At 42.5% G+C, this 20,263-nt stretch overlaps 2 protein-coding genes across 6 annotated transcripts; one reads left to right on the top strand and one right to left on the bottom strand.

Annotated features, from left to right (window-relative positions):
* Positions 1-26: 26 nt before the first annotated feature.
* On the top strand, positions 27-7,459 carry luc7l (LUC7-like). 5 transcript variants are annotated; one of them, XM_083994672.1, is made up of 11 exons: positions 27-247; positions 1,650-2,429; positions 2,738-2,832; positions 2,995-3,093; positions 4,451-4,561; positions 4,697-4,840; positions 4,957-5,133; positions 5,278-5,366; positions 5,474-5,503; positions 5,596-5,757; positions 6,229-7,459. In XM_083994672.1, the coding sequence occupies exons 4-11, from the start codon at positions 2,998-3,000 to the stop codon at positions 6,347-6,349; spliced, it is 930 nt and encodes a 309-aa protein (XP_083850798.1). In that variant the 5' UTR covers positions 27-247; positions 1,650-2,429; positions 2,738-2,832; positions 2,995-2,997; the 3' UTR covers positions 6,350-7,459. The 5 variants fall into 5 exon arrangements, with proteins under 5 accessions (XP_083850798.1, XP_083850799.1, XP_083850800.1 ...); XM_083994673.1 differs by having other exon boundaries at positions 1,650-1,720; positions 2,031-2,832; XM_083994674.1 differs by having other exon boundaries at positions 1,650-1,720; positions 2,072-2,832.
* A 343-nt stretch (positions 7,460-7,802) lies between these two features.
* Positions 7,803-17,382, bottom strand: LOC311002636 (epidermal growth factor receptor kinase substrate 8-like protein 1; the record flags this gene model as incomplete). Its single annotated transcript, XM_083994051.1, has 19 exons — positions 17,271-17,382; positions 16,430-16,482; positions 16,157-16,315; positions 15,895-16,044; positions 15,677-15,753; positions 14,326-14,438; positions 13,970-14,025; positions 13,741-13,870; positions 13,553-13,641; positions 13,397-13,471; positions 12,114-12,262; positions 11,603-11,747; positions 10,883-10,947; positions 10,685-10,793; positions 10,352-10,477; positions 9,970-10,126; positions 8,910-9,075; positions 8,562-8,694; positions 7,803-7,889 (listed from the first exon to the last, which is right to left on the bottom strand). The coding sequence occupies exons 2-19, from the start codon at positions 16,457-16,459 to the stop codon at positions 7,803-7,805; spliced, it is 2,016 nt and encodes a 671-aa protein (XP_083850177.1). The 5' UTR covers positions 16,460-16,482; positions 17,271-17,382.
* Between the last annotated feature and the right edge of the window lie 2,881 nt (positions 17,383-20,263).

A 20,263-nucleotide genomic window follows, 5' to 3' on the forward strand; every position in this document is an offset into this window, starting at 1 on the left:
TTGAAACAACGGGCTCTGTCGTCACTTCCGTTCTGTGAAACGGAAACTGTCGAGTGCAAGAAATAGAGAAAAGCTGCGAGAGGTGATGCTCGGACGAATAAATTATCAACGAACCTAACAAAAATACTAAGGAGCTGTGTTCAGTTGCCTACTTTTTATAACGCCCTATCGACGGAAGAGCCGACCATGTCTGCCCAGGCTCAAATGAGAGCTCTGCTCGACCAGCTGATGGGAACAGCGAGGGATGGTGAGTTGCCGTAGCATGCTAGCTGAGCTAGCTAGCCAAGATGGAGCCAGTGCTGAGGCTGGCTGCTGTTGGCGTGTGATGGCCAGACCTGCATGAATGGATAGACTGCCGAGGGCTGTGTGAAATTATGTAACGTTACACTTGAGAGGCATTTATGGAGTAAAGTCAGGATTTAATGTTTGCATTCAATTGGGCAAATTCTAAATTAAGATTTTGTTTCGCTTTTACTTCACGCAACGTTAACCAACTTCCCAGCTCGTAGCTAAGTTAGCTGGCGCTAATGTTTATTGTGAAGCAACGTAATTATTACGCGCTTTTCTGCCTACCACCGGACAGCGCATGATGCAAGTTGCTATTTAGTAATCATTTCAAGTGTAACAGGATGATGATGTCAACTCTGTGGCACATCATTCATAATACTTGATGCACTTAACGGACACACAGGCGTGTTGGGCCTAGCAGCCGTGTCCCAGTGAACGGTACGGGTGCTCATAGGGCGTTCAACTGATTGTTTGATAGACTGGAAATCTTTTCATACGAGAAGTTTATTTGGTAAATGCAGATGTATGAATGATATTTACTTCAGCCATGCAATTAAACGTCATCAGGCGAGAACGAAGATTCAAGTAAAACTGGTTAAGTTGGTTAAGCCGAGGCTGCTCAACCAGCTATTTTGTTGACTGTTGAGTTCATCATCTCACAACAGAGCATCATCTGATGTCCTAAATCGGTTTAGTGTTTTTATTTATAAATATCTTTATGTCACAATTGAATAACACGTAACTGTGTCAAGCTTCACAAAATGAAAATGCTGAAATAAAACTAAAGTACTTTAAATCTGTACTTCACAAAGCAATCTAATGACAGGTTGTAAATCTGTCTGAGATTTGCTGTTCAGGAGTCTGTATGGACTAGAGCAACGTGTGTATCAGCACAATTGCTTAGTATTTACATAAATTACACAATTTAACAGTGATCTCTATGTGAATTGGGTCTTTTGGGTGAACCGTCTAATGCAAATCTGTTTTTAAAGTAAACTAATGTTGATTTGATCATGTAAATATAATCGTCAATGGCCTTCATGGGTGCTAAGACTTGATCAAATACAATTTTATGGTTCACTTAATGCCATTTTGATGCAAACATTAAATATTAGTGTCACTGGCAGGAAATGACAGTTAACTACTGTCCTGCCATTTTATAAATCAGTCATAATGACACATGGTTGAATAAACCTAAAGCCCTGTGGATTGTCTATAAAGTTAAGTCCATCTGTGCAGTAAGAGTGAATTTGTGTTGTGAGTTTGTGGGTGTATGTGTGATGAGATTGATATCAAATTCTTCCCGTACATTTGTTGCATACAAACTGAACAATTGTGGCCCCTTTATTTTATTCATTAAGGTTCAGTGTATCTTTGCCAGCCTACATCAATCTGCAAAGGAGTTGCAGAAAAGCCTCATGTTCATCGAGCCGTGAGTCACACATAATTTTTAAAGCTGTTATGATGAATATCCAAACAATTTGTTTGCCTTCCGGAAGTTATTGTAGCGTTTTTTTAATCACACAAATGGGTAAATCTTCAGTGGCACTAGATTTGCAATTTGGAGTACTATTGTGCAACTAGCTAAGACGTCTGATCGCGCTGAATCCAAACGAACACTTCTCAGTTTTCCATTAGACGTCTGTTTTTCAGAAGGCAATTTTAGCAAACAGTCGAAGCAAAAACTTTGCACACATCATTTACAATCTGACTTGTGTATGACTCCCAACTTCTTACTACAGGTATGGGCAAGAAAACTGTTCCCATTTATACTTTTCTGCAGCGGGTTTAAAATTCTGCAGCTGAGGTCTTGAAGATGCAGAAGGGTACAGTATGTGGTGCAGATCGCAGTGTGTATAAACTAAATTTTTTTCCCTTGGATTTCTGTTGTATTTTATTTTCAATTTTTCATTGTTTTGTATTTGTAAAGGGCTTGGCTGGAACATTTGTCTGAAATGTTTACATTTCTTATCAAATCACATTAGACTAAACAACAATTTATCTTTTGCCTTTGTTGTGTCAGTCCTAGCTTAATCCTTTGCTCCACTGTACAGAGTGGATGTTGAGCCCGATCAACTGTAAAACTGATTTGAGGCTCTAATATTGAACGGTTGCCACATTTTAAAGGAGGTTTGGGTAAGGTAAGCACCAAGGATAACAGGTAGAACCACATACATGCAGAGCCACATGTAACTTCCAATGCTGACACATAAGTAAAGCTTGTTTGTTACCGGTAAATATTTTACACCAAGAAACCATGTGGAAAACCATGACAATTAAAATACCAGAATTGGTTTTCTCAATGACATGGAGTCCTTGAATTTCTGTAGAGACACATGTCTCCTCAAATATTTTTGTGTAATTGCTATATGTTGAAACACTGGATACCTCGCACCTGCTATCAAGTATGTGAGGTCTTTCTGACTGGTTGTGTTTTCAATTGTTTCAGGGGATGAGACGCGGCAGAGGGTCAAGTTCACTGATGAGCGGGTCTGCAAAAGTCATCTTCTGAACTGCTGTCCACATGACATCCTGTCTGGAACTGTAAGTTGAGGACTTAAACCTAACTCAATTTTAACATGCTCAAATGTATGAATCCTCACAGGATATAAGTGCTTTTGTTAGTAAACTGTAACTGAATATGCACAGTATGTTACCGTGAATTCTGCAGCATCACTCACTGACCTTTTTGTGTTTTGGTGACAGCGTATGGACCTGGGAGAGTGCACCAAGATCCATGACCTGGCGCTTCGGGCCGATTATGAAATTGCCTCTAAGGAGAGAGATCTGTTCTTTGAGCTTGATGTAAGTGTTGACCTACTATAACTAATACTAGTGTGCAATGTTTCCATATCCCAGAGTAAATTCTTAAATGTTGTGATTTTGTGTTAACGCTCAAAGTAAAAAGGCCAAATCCCTGTTCTCACTCGAGACATGTGGGATCAACAGACATATGTTGCCAACGAACAGCATTAGTGTTTCCTTGAATCACTGTAAGTTAGGCCTAAAAATATTAGACCATTGTCTGTCTCAAGGGTAGCTATGAAGACACTGATAGTGAAGCTGGCCCTGTACCAAACAGCAGTTGCTGAGCAACCAATGTTGTAAAAGAGATGATAAACTGAGCTTCTTGTTGAGGGAGTGAACAGTCATAATGCTTCAAGGCCATAAGATATTCAGTCTTATCTTGGGGAGAATATAGGCATTGCATGAAATATACAATGTGACTTGGATTCATTTGATTACATGAATTTAATGTTAATATTTTGGTACATGGATCAGTTTTGAGCTGGTTTATATCCACCCTGGATTAAGCGGCCATCATAAATAGCTGTGACCTCGAATAGTGGACTATTCAATGATTCAACTTGGAGAGGTCTGATTCGACTTTCAACCTCATCGTCTCAAAATGTGGTTATGAAAAAAAAATTGGACCATTCTGAATATCCAGGGGTGCTCCCAGCTGCTGAACATCTGATTTTACATAGAATTTATTTGTTTTCTTATAATATAGGCGAGCCTATTAACAAATATCACAGTGAGTGCTCGAGCACCGGTGCACTCGTCTCTCACTCATTCACTCTCTCTCTAAATTCGGGCCGAAAGTGTTACTTACAATATTAAACTAAGCACCTATATACTCACACACACCAAAAAAAGCACTGATCATGGTGCTGTGACACTCGGCCTCTAAACCGTCTATATGAGCACTGATGCACATATCATGGCCACACAACGATGGGACTTTACTTTTCATTCCCCGTACACACTCGTTAATCCACAGCACTAACTCATACTTGTCATCGCGACCCAAAAGAGAGACTGTGATATTAATGAGTGACATCAGGAAAAGGATGGATGGAGAATGTCCTGTTATCTAATGCCAACTAAAGAATTAGTTAAAACTGGTGTTTTAACTCTTTTCTCTGGAGTGGAAAAAAGATGCCAATGAGATCCTGAATCAATGACGGAAAAAACAACACGATTCGACGATTAGTCAACAAAAGGCAAAATCTGACAAATCAAATTCGACTATGAAAATCCTTAGTTGAGGACGCCACTAATCATAAGTAAAGCAGCTCACAGGATTTCCAGCATGTGTTTGATATACATTATAAGCAGTTAACTCTACAACTCTTTTCTGTGAACATGTTTTTTTAAGGCGGTGGATCACCTGGAGTCATTCATTGCTGACTGTGACCGGAGGACAGAACTGGCCAAGAAGCGCCTGGCTGAGACCCAAGAAGAGATCAGTGCTGAGGTGGCAGCAAAGGTGAGCAAACATGTTTTTATAGACATTATGAAATGCATTCAATCTTTTGTTTCATATAAACAGATTCTTCAACTTTCTAATGTACCATCTAGTTTTCTAAGGTGTACGTTGTTGTTTTTTTCTGGATTGTTGTAGGCAGAGAAGGTTCATGAGCTGAATGAGGAAATAGGGAAGCTCCTGGCCAAGGCTGAACAGCTGGGAGCTGAGGGAAATGTGGATGAGGCCCAGAAGGTTCTGCAGGAAGTGGAGAAGGTCCGCACCAGGAAGAAGGATGCAGAGGTATGGGAGGAGAACTGAGGAGAAACCTGCAGCTTAGTGCAATGTGACACTTTCTTCTATCAGTAGTTGGATCTTCTGATCCCTCAACATCTCTCTTTTCTTCGGTGTCTCCTCAGGAGGAGTACAGAAACTCGATGCCGGCCTCCAGCTTCCAGCAGCAGAAGCTTCGGGTGTGTGAGGTGTGCTCCGCTTACCTCGGCCTCCATGACAACGACCGCCGTTTGGCTGACCATTTTGGTGGGAAGCTTCACCTGGGCTTCATCCAGATCAGAGAGAAACTGGACCAATTAAAGGTACATGTCATCTTGTCTTACCATGTAGACCTTCTAATTGAATGCAAGTATATGTGGGAATGATTAATAGAAAACATGCAGGAAAGAAAAGGCCAATAAGTATGAATGTAAGTTGACCTCATGTCTAATTGTTGTTCTGAATAGAAAACTGTGGTGGACAAGCAGGAGAAAAGGAATCAGGAGCGCCTAAAGAGACGAGAAGAGAGGGAGAAGGAGGAAAGGATGAAGAAGAGGTGGGTGCAGACGTTTAACGTCCTAATGACATTCCTGGAAGTTCAATTGTTGTTTGATGTGCGTCTGTTACTGTCTCTAACTGTTTTGTCATTTGTTCATCTTGTAGGACCAGATCTCGGAGCAGAGAGCATAGAAGGTAAGAACATCGCATCATCCGTCCACCTGCATTTTAAATCAGTTCACCTCATGAAGGAGATTATCTAACATCCTATCCGTCTCATCGATCAGGTCCCGTTCTCGTGACCGCAGGAGGAGACGCTCGCGCTCCACATCACGAGACAGGCGCCGCTCACGCTCGCGCTCCAGGGAGAGGAGGAGGCGGCATCGCAGCCGCAGCCGCTCCCGCAGCCGAGGCCACCGTCACAGCCACGAGCAGAGCTCCAGACACAAGTACGCAAAACAAACCCACACACCAAATGCAAACAGGATTTTATCTCCTGTCCACTTCTCCTTTGTCGCTGTTGCACTTTCAGAGATTACGTGTCTTTTACTTTATGCACTGTAATATTTTTAGCTGTGCTTAGTCAGTCCTGTCCCTGTTTAGACTGTTTAAAAAGGACAGGAGACAGACATGTTGTGACAAGAAATGGAGGACGTAGGTGTGGGTGTGGGAACTTGTTTCATATTTGATTACGTCACCAGCAGTCGATGCCAAAATAATTACTACTATTACTTACACCAGGCGCATGTTTTGACAGAAGAGTCTGTTCTCTTTTGGTAAAAGTATTGCACTTGACTGGTCGTGAATCTGAAACCGACCGCTTTAGGCCGACGATCTTCATCTGCTAGAGGTTGTAATTCACACTTGTTTTTCTACTGTATGCTTGGATTTGTCTCAACCTCACTATATCTGTCCCCCAGGTCGTCCAGGGACCGAGAGCGCTCATCCAGAGACAGGTCACGGGAGCGGGACAGGAGGGACGGCATGAACGGCAGGTCGGACTCCCGCCGGGCAGACGACAGAGACACCGGGGATCTCTGAAGACCAAACTCCATCCACCGCCGACACACAAATCTCCTCCTGTCTCCCTCACCTGTCCTGTCTGTTTATAGTAACCTAATGTTACACACAGTCCTTGCCTTGACCCCTCTGTTCTCCCGCCTGCCTCCTTTCTTTGCTTTTCCAGTTAATGCAGCCGGCCCAGAGTGTACACACACCTGAAATATTGTATGGAGTCACTTGTCTAGCATCCAGATATATCAGATTGCATTTGGATGGCAGGAATAGTTATTGATCAGTAGTGGAGTGTATTGTAATATCCACATCTGTAATTTGGTGGCTGTCTGTCCAACACATCCCATGTCTTGTTCTAAACTACCCTACAATGATTCCAACAAACAAGAAAAGCAAACATGGACTGATGTTCTGCTGGACTAAAGCATAAAATGGATTTCATGCATATACTTTTGTTATCAACCGATGGTCTTTTTGATACAGAATCTGTCTGTAAATATGTTTGGGCCTACTGATTGTCATGGTCTGAAGAGCCTCGTCCCATTTAAGAAGTTGTTTTTTGTTCTTTCTCCCCTGCTTGAGTGCAGCAGTTCTTGAATGTCTGCCCATATACGTCTCCAGTACTTAGTTTGCTGACGCTCCAGGTGAAGATTTAGGAAGTCAATTCAAAACCACAAGGTTTTGACATTGATAGCATTAGTAACAATCTTGTGTCCCTTATTGCCCACTTTTTTTAAAAACCAACTTCTATGTTCAGTCGAGACTTTGGCCAGTTTAAGTAAATGTTTGGTTTGAGTTTGTATTGGTCGCAGGTCTCCTGTTTTTATTTGTTGTAGTTTGATTTTTTTTTTTTTTCTATTTTAAACGGTAAATGGTAACTTCAGAGTTAGCGTTGGCATGTGATGCAGTAGGCTCAGAAGGTCAATTGTGAGATTCACTGCTAAAGCTGTGTACACCTTTTTTGTGTCAAGCCAAATGGAAATTTTGGCCCAATTTGAGCAAATCCCCTCATGAGTAGATTTATACTGAAATGCTAACAGATTTTAATGAATGCATTGCTTTACCTAATGTGTGAAGTCATATCTGTTTATGTTCTGCTGGAAATCTTTCTTTAAAGTCTGAATTAAACAATCCCACCATTTTAATTTTTATTGTGTCCAGACATGTTAATCATGGTATTTTACAAAGATAAATACATTTCATTTAAGTTAGTCTGAGATTATAAGGCAGAAATGGGACAGTGACAAGCTGTTCACATTAAAACAACAGAATTTACAAGTGGCGTTCTTTAATGTTCAGATATCCAGTCTGCACAGCACCTGCTTGTATAAACACTTGAAGTAGTGATGTGATAATGTATATGATGGTCAACTAACACATATTTGTTCTTGGGTAAATATAATTCATTTGAGTTCACTCCCCAGTGACGATCGGCCCAGATGAGCACAGTCCTTCACCTGAAACTCTCCATGATGTGGAATCACAATGTGCTGCTCTCTAGTTTCAGATCAACCTTCAGTTTCTGTTTCTCCATGACTGCCTCCAACTCCGTGGCCCTCCTGGCATCCTGTAAGAAAAAAGAGAAAGGGAGTCAGTGTCTTTGGTCTTTTAAATACCAAATATCCTCATGATGGAGCATAAACAGTTATTAATATGTGTGAATAGAGACCTTGGTGTTTAATACTTTTTTCACTCATCTACACAATCCAAAACCTTTTAAGATAAAGCCATGTTACATCAGCAATATGGCCAGGCCCATTAGCTATTAAATGTTACATGTGATATTGGCCTATTAACAACTAACTTCTAATAGTTAATACTACTATCTGTCTACTACTACTACTATATACTATCTTTTTTAAGTGATCAAGAAATACAACTTTACATGATTTTTGTTAAAATAAAGCATATAACACTATAATTGGTGTTTTTCTCAGGCAGGATGAACAGGTGCATTTTCTCTTATTGTGACTACAGATGAGAGGAGGAAAAGCTGTAAAGCTTCATGGGTGGACTGAGTTTTGCTGTGGTCGTTGTGTGTATTTGAGTATTTTAAAGAAGACTTTAAATCTCTACAGTGGCTTCGCTGACAAAAATACTTCAAACTGCATCTTCCTGTCCAGCTTGAATGGACCGGTGACTCAAACAATGGCTTCTTTAATGGCAAGCAATTTTTTTCCCCTGCACACACTTGCATTGTGTTCACGCTGAAATTAAGATCCTTTTTCCTCATATTTACCTCCAGCAGTGCTTTCTGCACAGCCAGCTGACTGTACACTCTGGCGCCCTCGTCTGGAATCACAGCTCGCAGCTCGTCCTTGTTGAGGGAGAAGAGCTGGGCGCCGGTCAGCACCCCCAAACATGACACCGTCCTGAGGGAAACAAAACAGAGTTGACTCCACACAGTAACCTCTCACCTGGAGTTCACTCCATGTCCATTAACACTTATTAACCACAGTCGGTATGAAGGGAATGCGGTCATTTGTCTTGACCTCTTAATGAATAAACGAAGCACGTTGGCAGAGCTCCAGTGTTTACACAGTATGTGGATAATCTGGTGTGTGGTCAGAAGCTGAGGTCCACTCACGGTTCACTGAAGCCTTTTCCTCTGAGCCACTCGGCCACCTCGTCTGGAGGAGAGTGGTAGTTCAGAGGCACGGTGGTCTCTGCGGAGCGGGGGATGACCAGGGGTTTGTTCAGACCGGCCTTTCCATTGGTCAGCCTCTGGAGCAGCTCGTCATTCACCAGCATCACTGAAAAGATGGAGGGTGATAGAAGCTGTTCATGCTCAGGTGATAACATCTCTGCATAATGGTATTTGTACCATGTTGTGCTTTGTTTTTGTTCCCGTCCTTGTCTAATGTTGTTTTTGTGTGAGGACTGCAGATGGAAATTAGCCTTAGAGCTAAATCTGGTGTTTTTACATATTGTAGCTATGTTCATGAATACACAGTCCCATTACAAATAAAGAAATTAATGAAATAAGCGGTGGCAAAAAAAACACATGCGCACTTAGTTCTGCTTCACACAACTTAAAAACATACAGTTAAACCTGAAATGAAAGTTGTTTATGTGCCAGATTTCATTTTTACCTACTAATGAAATCACATTTTGATTTGAAGTCGACTTTGTTTTAACCATAAGCCTCTAAATTGCTCTTGTAAACATGAATATTCTGCTTTTATTTCATTTTGGTCTGTTATAGCTCAAATTAAAGTTTGAACATCATCAAATTGTAACAACTAGGCAAATTCTATCTGTGGGGGAAGATGGTGCGATATGTTTAAATGATCCAGAACAGCTTGTTGGCCTCACATTTGAGACCTTCATCATAAAGTTTTACCGTTTTTTTTTTTAAAGTTAGAATTTTGGTTTTGTCCTCTTATTGTTGAGATGGGACCATTTAATATTATTTTAAGTCTGTAGCGCTACGTCTGTTTATCATAGAAATCAAGTCTTTATTTAGTTAAGTTTAAAAAATACAAGTAATAGTATTTTTTTAGCCATCTATTATTCCTTTCAATCACACACACAGTAACTGTGAAGTAGGACACAGTAGTTACCTGTACCCTCTGTTCTAACCCTCTTATCAGAGCCTGTATGTGGCACACCCAGGTCTCCCACACAGAACCCATGTAGCTTCCTACCTTTATCAGTGTCCTCTGCGCCCGGTATATGTTGGCTGTACGGCGGTAAGCTGCGTGGACGCTGCGGTGAGTGGGTGGAGGCCTGGGGCAGAGCAGGGGGAGGAGGGCTGGGTGGTACCGAGGAGGAAGTCACAACCAGGGGAGGCGCAGCGGGGACCTGCAGGAATGTGGAGAGAATGTTACACTGGAATTCACTCAGGTATGCACAGGTGAGAGCGATGCCTCTGCACCTGCGAGGTTCAGGTGTGTGTGTGTGTGTGTGTGTGTGTGTGTGTGTGTGTGTGTGTGTGTGTGTGTGTGTGTGTGTGTGTGTGTGTGTGTGTGTGTGTGTGTGTGTGTGTGTGTGTGTGTGTGTGTGTGTGTGTGTGTGTTTGTGTCTCACATTGGGGGGTTTGTTGGTGACAGGGCTGTCTATGTGAGCTACAGGCTCCAGGATGTTGAAGGGGACAAAGCCGATCTGGTTGAACCGATTACGACACTTCCACCAGCGCTTAGAGGATTCAATCACCTGTCAGGCAGAAGAGCTGCTGTCAGTCACTCAACAACTGTATGTTTACTAAAAACACTTAATCTAAACTATTAACATTAATCACAGTAGGCCTATGTGTCTGTATCTACAGAGCATGTCTGATTCTAACATCCTGATATCACTTGGTGAATGCACCATGAGCACATTTAACTGTGTAACTGTGCATGAATTACTTGACTTTATTACCTCGAGCGTTTCCCCCTGCTGCACTGAGAGCTCGCTGCTGTTCCTGGCTATGAAGTCGTAACTGCATCTGTAGATTCTTTCATTCTCTGGTGGGAGTGAGCCGCCATCTCTGAGAGAGAAAGGAGACAGATAGGCTGTTACCGTGGAGTTGAGGTAAGTGAACAGAGGTGATAAATTTGCTTCGTTAAGTCGACTTACGTTTCATCTTTGACTCGGGTGTCAAGAGAGACGACTGGCTGAGGAGGCTGTTGTGGCTGTTGCTGCTGTGGATGAAAAGAGACAGACATTCATGACGACAAAACACACACACAAGAGTATAAACAGGGAGAGAATAAGAAGACAAGGTACTAAAGGATGAGTGTGGTTGACAAAATAAAAGTACGAAAAGTCTTACAGCATTTTCCATAAGATGATAAATTCATATTCATAAGTACAAGTCCATATACTGGTTTACAGCCAATGACAGGACAAACAGCAGCTAAGGGAAAGTGCCATGAGGGCCAGACAGGTCTTTTTTCACAAGGGTTCAAACAGGTTTGTAAATGGAGTGTCAGCATGTATTTTAATACCACTGAAAACAACACACACCCAGTTCAAAATTTGAATGAACTAATGCACCTAACACTGCACAAAAAGAAAGCAGAGAAAATCCCCATGTTAATTGCATGAATCCTATTGTCAAGACTGGATTATTAAGCAATGGCCACTTTCCATGTTAAAGAAAATCCATTCTCCACTATACTTCAGTTTTAAGCACTTTAAAGAAAAATACTTCAGTTTTAAGTACTTTAAAGGAAAATTATTTTAGTACATGAACTTGTACCTTTTTATTTTTATTTTTATTTTATTTTATTTTGTGTAGTTTTCTCTTTTGACACAGACCTTGTCTAACCTACATCATGTGCAGGTATTCCATACCTCTTGTTTGACTCGGAGGTCTTCATGTTTGTGCTGTGACTCGACCGGATCCTCCCAAACCTGCCCGTCTGCCCTCAAGGCTTCTGGCTTCCAACCGTCCAAGAAGACGGGGGTGTACGGAGCCACGGGTCCTCTGAGCTGAGACCTGAGAGACAGAGAAGAGCCGCTGCATTCAATCACAGTTAAAGAGTTCATCGCATTTTTAGCAAGCTTATACCAATGGTTACATTTTGTACCAATGCAAAACACCTCCAATGAGTGGGAAATAAGGAGATGGATACATTGGGGTATTGAACAGTGATCAGTGGAGAACCGCCATCGATCGGGATGTGAATGAGTGGTCAAAATGTGATAATATGCCTCCATAAAGCTCCATAAACAATGAGAACAAATAAAGAAAAATTAGTCCAAACATCCAATAGGATAAGACAAAATTACCATGGCAACTACTTCCTCTTTCTAACCCTAACACTTATATCTGTGTTAGTTGGTGGTCCTGGTTGCTACTGACCGAGGGAGTGTCCAGTTGGGTCCCAGAGACGTCCACAACTGCCTCTCCTCCTCGTTCAGGTTGTCTTGTAGAAGGGACACGGCCGAGTTGGTCAGGGCGGGGCTGGACACCGAGGCTCCGAGACTTGGTCCCCCTGTCGTTTTCACCATCTGTCCGACACCCAGACGAGACAAAAACCTGTGTTAGTGCCCCGAGTCTGCAAAAACAAAAGCCTGAAGCCAACACTGTGACTGATTTCTCTTGGTTGAGCACCGACAATTGAAACACAGAGACACAAAAGCCTGATGGATACAACCACAATACATGAGAGGAGACATACACAGTCCCAGTATGAGGTTGCATGTTTCCTTTCAGGTGCGCCAAAATACACAAATCAAACACACCCATTCCACCCTTTGACTGTCTTTAAACTGATTCATGCATGAATGGAAAAACCAATGCTATTAATGTTATGTCACTAACATCAGCTGAGACACTCCTTTTTTTGAGCTTGGTTAAATATTCCTTGGATTAAAATTTCTCTGTGCTGACAGAATTTCAAAATAAGGCTAAGTTATTGTTATGGCTTTGCTGTGAAAGTCTATGAATCCTACTTGAAACACAAATAAGTAAATGCCATTAGAACTAATATCTTATCATTCAAGTATATAAATCAGTAATTCCCATTGTTTTTAAAGGAAGCCAGGACAGAGACGACTGGAATACAGAAATCCTATAATTCAAAGCAGCAGTCAGGGGACAGCGGTGGTGAGGCCAGTTTGGCAACACAAATCTGAACCAAATGTGTTCGGAAGTCTGCAATAAAAAGGCAGAGAGCAACCACTGCCACGCAAACAAGAGCAAATACTTAACAAGTGCTGCATTTATTAAGTGTTTGGGGTTTGAATTAGGTTATCACAGAGGGAGCCTCCCTGTGTAAACACTGAGAGAACTTCAAGTTTCTGGCAACAGTGCTCAGCAACACTGATGACTTGTCCATTATTTTGACTTGACACATGCCAACACCTTTGCGCCCAGTGACATGTGTTAGATCATGACGTGATCGCTTCGACACTCTCTCTCCACCTTTATCTTCTTTTTTTATCTGCACCCATATAGTAAATGACGTGTCACCGTGAGACACGTGGATGCTGGATTTATTTTTAAGACGTTGGTCATGTCCCACTCTGACTTTTCTGTCTGCGCTGCTATAAAAGACAAGACCTTGTGTTTACAGCAATAGCAACAACAGGTGTTGTCCCCACAAGCCTGGCTGGGGGACACGGAGAGGTTAGGACACTCACCATGTCCAAAGGTTTGAACACATGATGAACCAGCTCCTCTGATGAAGGGTTGGAGATGATTGATTTCAGACGACCCTATGAAGAAAAAAATCTGTGAAGTTAACACAACGTGGTGCAGGGAGACAAAACAGAAATGTGACCTGAGTGAATACGCACCAGTAGGCTGAAAGAATATTTGAATTTCTGGAAGATGTCTATGAATTCCTCTTCTGGTGGGGGCTGGGCCTTTGCAGCAAGTAAATCTTCTGTTGTTCGGTGTCAGAGATGTGCAAAATAGAAATGGGTTATCATGACAGAAAGTTGCATTTAATCAAATTGAAACTGAGAATCTTTTTTTTTTTTACCTTCAGCAGTTTGCTTTTTACTTTTCCTCTTTTTCTTCTTCCTCTGGCTCAGCACCGTGGCAGCCTCCGCCGTCTGCTGCAGCCTGGCCATGAAGTTCTCGATGTCGTCAAAACAGTGGTTGAGGATCGCCTGGGGGAGGAAGAGGAGGAAGAGACAGAGCCGGTCTGAGAAGTCGTCCAGAGGTGAGACACTGAGGAGGCGTGAAGGTGATGACGAGACCTTACTTACCACTTCTCTCTCTGCTCGCAGGAAAGACACATCGGGCTCGCCGTTCACAGCGCTCGCTGCCGGGGGAGAGAGGAGAGGATTGAGTGGATCCATTTTCATTCACGGCCCTTGGTGTTTGCTGCATTTGGAATTCCTGCCCCGTTTTCTTACCCCTGAAACCCACCCCCTCTTTACAAACACAAACACACAAAGCAATCTCTGTGCTCCAGAGCCTTTAACTTTAAATACCTCTGTGTCTCTCACTTCTTTCCCTTCTTCTCGCCCTCTCATCCTCTCAAATCTCACCCAATACTTTAACAGTGAATGTTACTCTCACATGTCATTCACGTGAAAAAAAAAAACTCTTTGTTTCTCACCTCTGGGTCCAGGGTAAGGTGGAGGGTTTACTGGTGGGGGGTTGGGGGCTTGTGCGATGGGGTGATGTGGGATCTCATAGGGGTCGATCATCTCTCCACCACTCTGAGGAAGCCTGGAGGAAGAGAGGAGAGTTTGCATCCTTCCTTGCTGATGATGTTCACTCTGCACTATTACAGGTAACACGCCTCAGGGAGTCAAACACACTTTCAGGAAACCCCCATTTGGACCGTCAGACGAGCTCATCCTTATTCCAAGAGCCTCTGAGAGTGGATACAGCCTCCGAGAGCAGTCACAGCACAGACAAAGCTCTCCTTCATCAGCAAACACATAATGTGGTGTCACTGAAATTCAATCCTGCAGCCCTTATCCCACTATCAAAGACTGTAAACAGTAAACCTGTGCTAACTCATGACTCTGCCTCACACTGACACACAACACTTTGCTTCAATCTAAACTCCTCTAATTTAACGACAGGTCGGTTTAAAATGCAAAATACAAGAATGTAGGTGGAAAAAAAAAACTTGTGTATGTTTTCCCACCCACAGCACACACATAAACTTTACGCAAATACCTCGGAGTGCTGACTCAGACTTCCGCCACCGCATCACTGAATCTGCGCTTAAACAACCTGTCTGTCTGTCTGTCTGTCTGTCTGTCTGTCTGTCTGTCTGTCTGTCTGTCTGTCAGACTCTTACCACATTAGTTTGTCCTTCACTCGTCCTTTAGAAAGAAACAGTTTTAAAAGCAGGTGATCTGTTCAGGCGGCGATCAGGCACTCTGTCTCCGTCATCCCTCTGCTCGCTCTCCCTCTCCGCGCTCCGTCACAATGGCCTTGTTATCTCTGTCACACCTTCTTAAGTTATGTAGAAACTGGTAAAACTAGTCTCTCTCTCTCTCTCTCCCTCTCCCTCAGCTGTTTACACCTGCCTCTCTCCCTCCCTCCCTCCCTCCCTCCCTCTCTCTCTCTGTTTCTCTTTCAGACAGGTGGATGACTGCTATGATTCAGTGGAAAATGAAACATAATGGAAAAGAAAGCAAACAGTTTAATGGGAGATGGTTGAATTATCACCATTATCATCCGTGTTTGTCCTTTATTTGGCTGTATGTCTGTTTCTAATTTGGCTGTCCACCATCCTCATCCAATACAATATGGCGGCACAAAGACAGGAACGTACTTTCTTCCATTGAAACCAACAAGAATTGTTATCTAATCTAATCTAATCTAATTATAATAATGAGACAAAGGAACTGAGCTCATAAAAGATAGGATTCATTAGAGAACCAACATCATCAGATCAATGGTTTCCAGGTGAAAAGTGCGTGTTGGTGTTACTCCAGTGTAGGGTATACCTGAGAGTATCTGGCAGTTTCTTAGTCCTAGATGAATCTGCAACCGCGTGTGTGATGTCGTCACAGATTTCTTCTGCCTGTGAGAATAAAAGAAATAAAATTTTAAAAAATGTGGAAGTGGCATCACTTGTAAAACCTGAACCCTGTTGACGATACAGACTGACACTGTGAGTCAGGCAGGAAGGAGGCTGGGAGGCTGCCCAGCTGTTATTACTCACCTTCACCATCTCACAGTTGAAGAAGAGAATGTCAGGTTTCATCTGGTCCTCACTTTGGCAGATTAACATGAGGAGGGATGGGAAGTGTTTGTCTGAGTTGACGGCGTCACATCTGTAGATGGATTTGAAGGAGTATTTCTCCAGCTCGTCCTGCAGGGGTGGATCACAGTTAGGATTATTATAGCCTACATGCAAATCTAAAACCACAGGAACTCTGTGTTGTAACTGCCCCCCCTGCAGGCCCCACATCAACACCACTTACCTGGCTCTGTATGTCTCGGAGATGAAGGGCCACTTCTCCAACATCCAGGTACATCTGTTGACTCCACAGCTTTTTGTTCTGAGCCAGGAAGGAGAGACGGGACTTGGCCTCCTCCACGCCCTGCACATCCCCGTCCTGGAGCGAGAACGTCAGCAGGTGCTGGAAGGAGAGAGTAGAGCGTTAGGATGAGGCAGCGATAAAAACATAAATCATAGTGTGATTGATGTTGACCAACAGAGGAAACAGGTTGACTCAAGGTGTAGCGTGACTCACGTTAACCAGATATCGGGAGATGTTTGTCATCCTTTGTCCACTGTGCCAGCTTCCTACGAGTAGACCGATGGAGAGGATGAGAAAACGTTTTCAGGTGCAGCCACAAAGGGTGTCACAGTATCTTGACCCACTTAGACATTTAGATGGACCATTCGATACTGACGGCGTTGTTTCAAGACGGGAACTTTCATCTTAGCCAGTCTCTCCGAGCCAACACGTTCCCATGAAAACAACATTTCCATTCAAATTTTTCCCTCCCCCTGTTTCAGTCTACGTCAGCCTGTGCCTGCCTCCGCTTCACTGGCCTGGGATTACGCTGTGTGAGTGAGCCGCCCAACCAGTCTGACGACAGTACAGTATCTCACACTCAATCTCTCTGTAGCTCAGTGGCCATCAATACTGGGATCAATGATACCGAGACAGTAAACGTTCAGTATCACTTACTTAAGAGTAAGTAAAAGTTGACCAAAGTGTGTTTCCATTTTATTCCTTCATACAGTCAGAGCCAAACTGGTGAGATTGGAGTTATACTTACATCATCAAGGCCTAATAGGTTGAAGTGTCCAAAAATAGAGTGGTAATAGGTGGACACTATTCATTAAGTTAGAAAGGAAACACTTTAAAAATGTTGACAAAAGTCCTAAATCAGCAACTAAAAGTTCATGCCATATATTTTTAAAGTTGGAAAGCAATGAACCTGAACACATCACCCTGATAAAAACCCTTCAAAAACCACCTTATCAGCCAAATGTAGACAAAAAAAGATAAAATAGAAAACAGAGGTTTTAAGTGTTACCAGTTACCAGATGGATGACTGGAAATTGACTTTTAATCAACTTACCAGTGCTGGAAGGCTTCCAATGCTGTATTCCTGATGTTAACAGCTGTGTGTGTGTGTGTCTGTGTGTCTCTGTGTGTCTTTGTCCTGAGTAAAACCTGTCCTGCCTCTCTGTGGAGTCCCCTGCTCCACTGAGAGCTTTTACAGAGCACAGTTGTGTCACCTTGTGCAGTCCCGCCCATGTGTCCCAGCCCAGGTTACAGATAAAAGGTATTTACTCTTTCCCCTTCCTGCACACTCTCACATTAACAAGTATGTATGGTATTTTTAGAGAATGGGGAGCACATCATTAAACTACATTTACTGTAGAGAGTTAGGGTGTGTTATAAGCCGGTTCCAATTTGTCCAATATTTTCATACTTTGCCTAATGTGTCAGTCAGTAATGTTAGGAATGTGGTGTACGGTGGCCTTGAGAGCTCAGTGCACTGCAACCTTAAAAAAAAAAAACACCTGCAAATACACAAATGTGCTACAGTTTCATCAATTTGACAATGCAAAAGCTGCAAAAATTCAAAACATAGCAGACATGTTTCTAACAACACAAAAAAGTGATGGACCCGGCAGTTTGTTTTGTTATAATAATATCGCTGTATGTACTGTACTTTAATTCTGACACGTATGTTATTATCTCACAGGGCCCCACCCAGGTCCATCACTTTGTACATTGTATTGTGAGATAAAGTTGAATGTGTAGCATGTTTGTGTCTTTGCAAGTGTTGCCTTAAATTCCAGTGCATTGAGCTCTCAGAGCCACTGTAGTTGTTATCAGCTGCGGGAGAAGGGTAACTTAACAGCTCTGGGGGCAGGCCGAGGAATTGATTAGATGGACCCTGGGCTGGTGGGAAAATCTGAGATTGTTGCAGCAACAGAGCTATGGAAGTGTGTGAGCAGACAGTGGTTTAACAGCTGGAGTTGCAGGGAGTGATACCCGAGGCACAGGAAAACAGCAGGAAAGCAGAATGAGGGTGGAACTAGGAAGTTGTGTTTAATTGCCCTGATAAAGAGAACAATGTGGTGAAGACTAGAGGGAGGGAAGGAGGGAGGGAGGGGCCGGGGTTCATATAGCCTACTAATGACACGGCTGGTGGAGGTGATGAGGTGATGAGGTGATTAGACTCACCTGTGCAGATAAGTTGGCGGGAGATGAACCAGGTAACAACACCCAGCTCTTGACAGATTCACTTTCAGGGAGAAAGAGGACAAAGAAAGGGGGGAAAGAGCTGCAGCGCAGAGAAAAGTGCAGGAAACATTACTAGTCTTATTATTGGTAAACCTAAAGAAAATGTACCTGAGAGTTTCCTCGCTACATCTTCTCGAAGCACAAGCACGCGCACGCAGATAGGCTGGTACACGCGCTTGAGGGGGTGGAGTGGAGTGGATGGTCCATGCATGGCGTTCACCAGGACGGGACAGCTGGGTGTCACATTTCACAACAGTCCTTATTTATAGGTAGCAAGGTTTCGATTCTGTCCTCCAATAGAGGAGATAGGTGGAGTGGTCCCCGACCGAGACAGAGCGCGAGCTTCCCACTTGACTTTGACTTGAGGACATTTGGATACTTTTTTCAACTATTTCTGCTATTTTGATAGGCTACCACAAGGTATTTGTCTTATTGATAAGCATGTGCAGTTTGTCCCCAACATATAGGCTATATCATGTGCTGTAGTGTTTGAGTCTGCAGTGTTGGTGTTGGTAGGCTATTTGCCTACAAAACAGGCATACGTGGCAGGCAGCGTGCATGCGTGTGTGTGTGTAGCTATTTGTGCGGCAGCGCATAAAATTGCCAAATGCACTATAGAGAATATGTCGTGAAACCAGCGGGACTGATGAGTTTGATGAAGTTTGTAGATAATTACATGATAGCCTGCCAAGTTTTGAGCCAAAACAATTTTAGTTGACCAAGAACGTGTCTCATTTTGGGTTTCATCAATCAAATGCGTAAATGTTCAGCAGCAGTAAACAAAAAACCATCAAAAATAAGTTGCAATGGGAAATGGCTACTAATTTGCGGCACAATCGGGGGCGTTATTTCAAAGTAAACTAGTGCATCTTTCCTTTTCCTATCCACTTGGCAACGCACTTGAACATCTTATAGGGTAGGCTCGAAATAAGCAGCGCAGTCAAGAACAGCAGTAGTAAAATACTGCTGGCCTCCATTTGCACTGTGAAATAAACACATGTTTATGTGGAATCATACATTCACGTGTGTTGGAATAAAATCTAACATAATCAGCGTTTATGCCCATCCTCTCACAAGTTCTGTGTGTGAGCATGTGACGCCGCCTTGCGGATCACTGAAATATGTAGCTAAAAGTTGCAAATTATTAAGTTGGCCGATGTCATCAGCAGTTGCATCTCATTCCAACATCAGTAGAAAGTGTATTTAGGGTAGCCTACTTTAGAACAGTAGCCTACACATTTAGGTGTGGAAGTTTTTGTTGATTTTGTTTAAAGCCTGGAATAGGTTGCTACCAATAAACATCCAAAAAATGTTTATGGTCAGAGAAAGCATATGATTTAAGAGGGAACTGTAACTTTAAACAATCCACCATCCATTCTACCCTGAAAAGTTTTAGCATCTATTTTTGTGGTGTAAAAATGTGGAATAGACTTGATGAGGATATAAAAATGTGCAATAACTTAAAACAATTTAAAAGTAAGTACAAACATACACTCTTGGACAGCTATAAAGAACTTGACAGCCAATTTTACTCTTTTTATTTATAGCCTAATCATGGTCTTATTTCATATTAAAGCAATATGTTTTTAATTTTCTGAATTGTATGGAACTACAGATGTAGCCTACTGTATGACATGAATCACAATGTAAGGGGGGGCTGAACTTGATAAGCTTTGCTTCCCCCTTCTCAAACTTGCACAGTATCATTATTGTTTTGTTTCTTGTTAGATAGATTGTTTGTCTTTTGATGTGCTTGTTTGAGACAAATAAAAATCAAATCAAATCAAGTATCAAGTTGACTAGGCTAGTTGAAAT

This window comes from Trachurus trachurus (genome assembly GCF_905171665.1).
Source record: "Trachurus trachurus genome assembly, chromosome: 19".
NCBI classification, from domain to species: domain Eukaryota; kingdom Metazoa; phylum Chordata; class Actinopteri; order Carangiformes; family Carangidae; genus Trachurus; species Trachurus trachurus.

Excerpts from the sequence above, each read along its gene's own strand:
- luc7l (XM_083994670.1), top strand. The coding sequence starts at position 187 with ATGTCTGCCCAGGCTCAAATGAGAGCTCTGCTCGACCAGCTGATGGGA. Across the intron at positions 4,841-4,956 it reads CCAGGAAGAAGGATGCAGAG|GAGGAGTACAGAAACTCGAT; the intron begins GTATGGGAGGAG and ends GTGTCTCCTCAG. Across the intron at positions 5,367-5,473 it reads GAGGAAAGGATGAAGAAGAG|GACCAGATCTCGGAGCAGAG; the intron begins GTGGGTGCAGAC and ends TTCATCTTGTAG.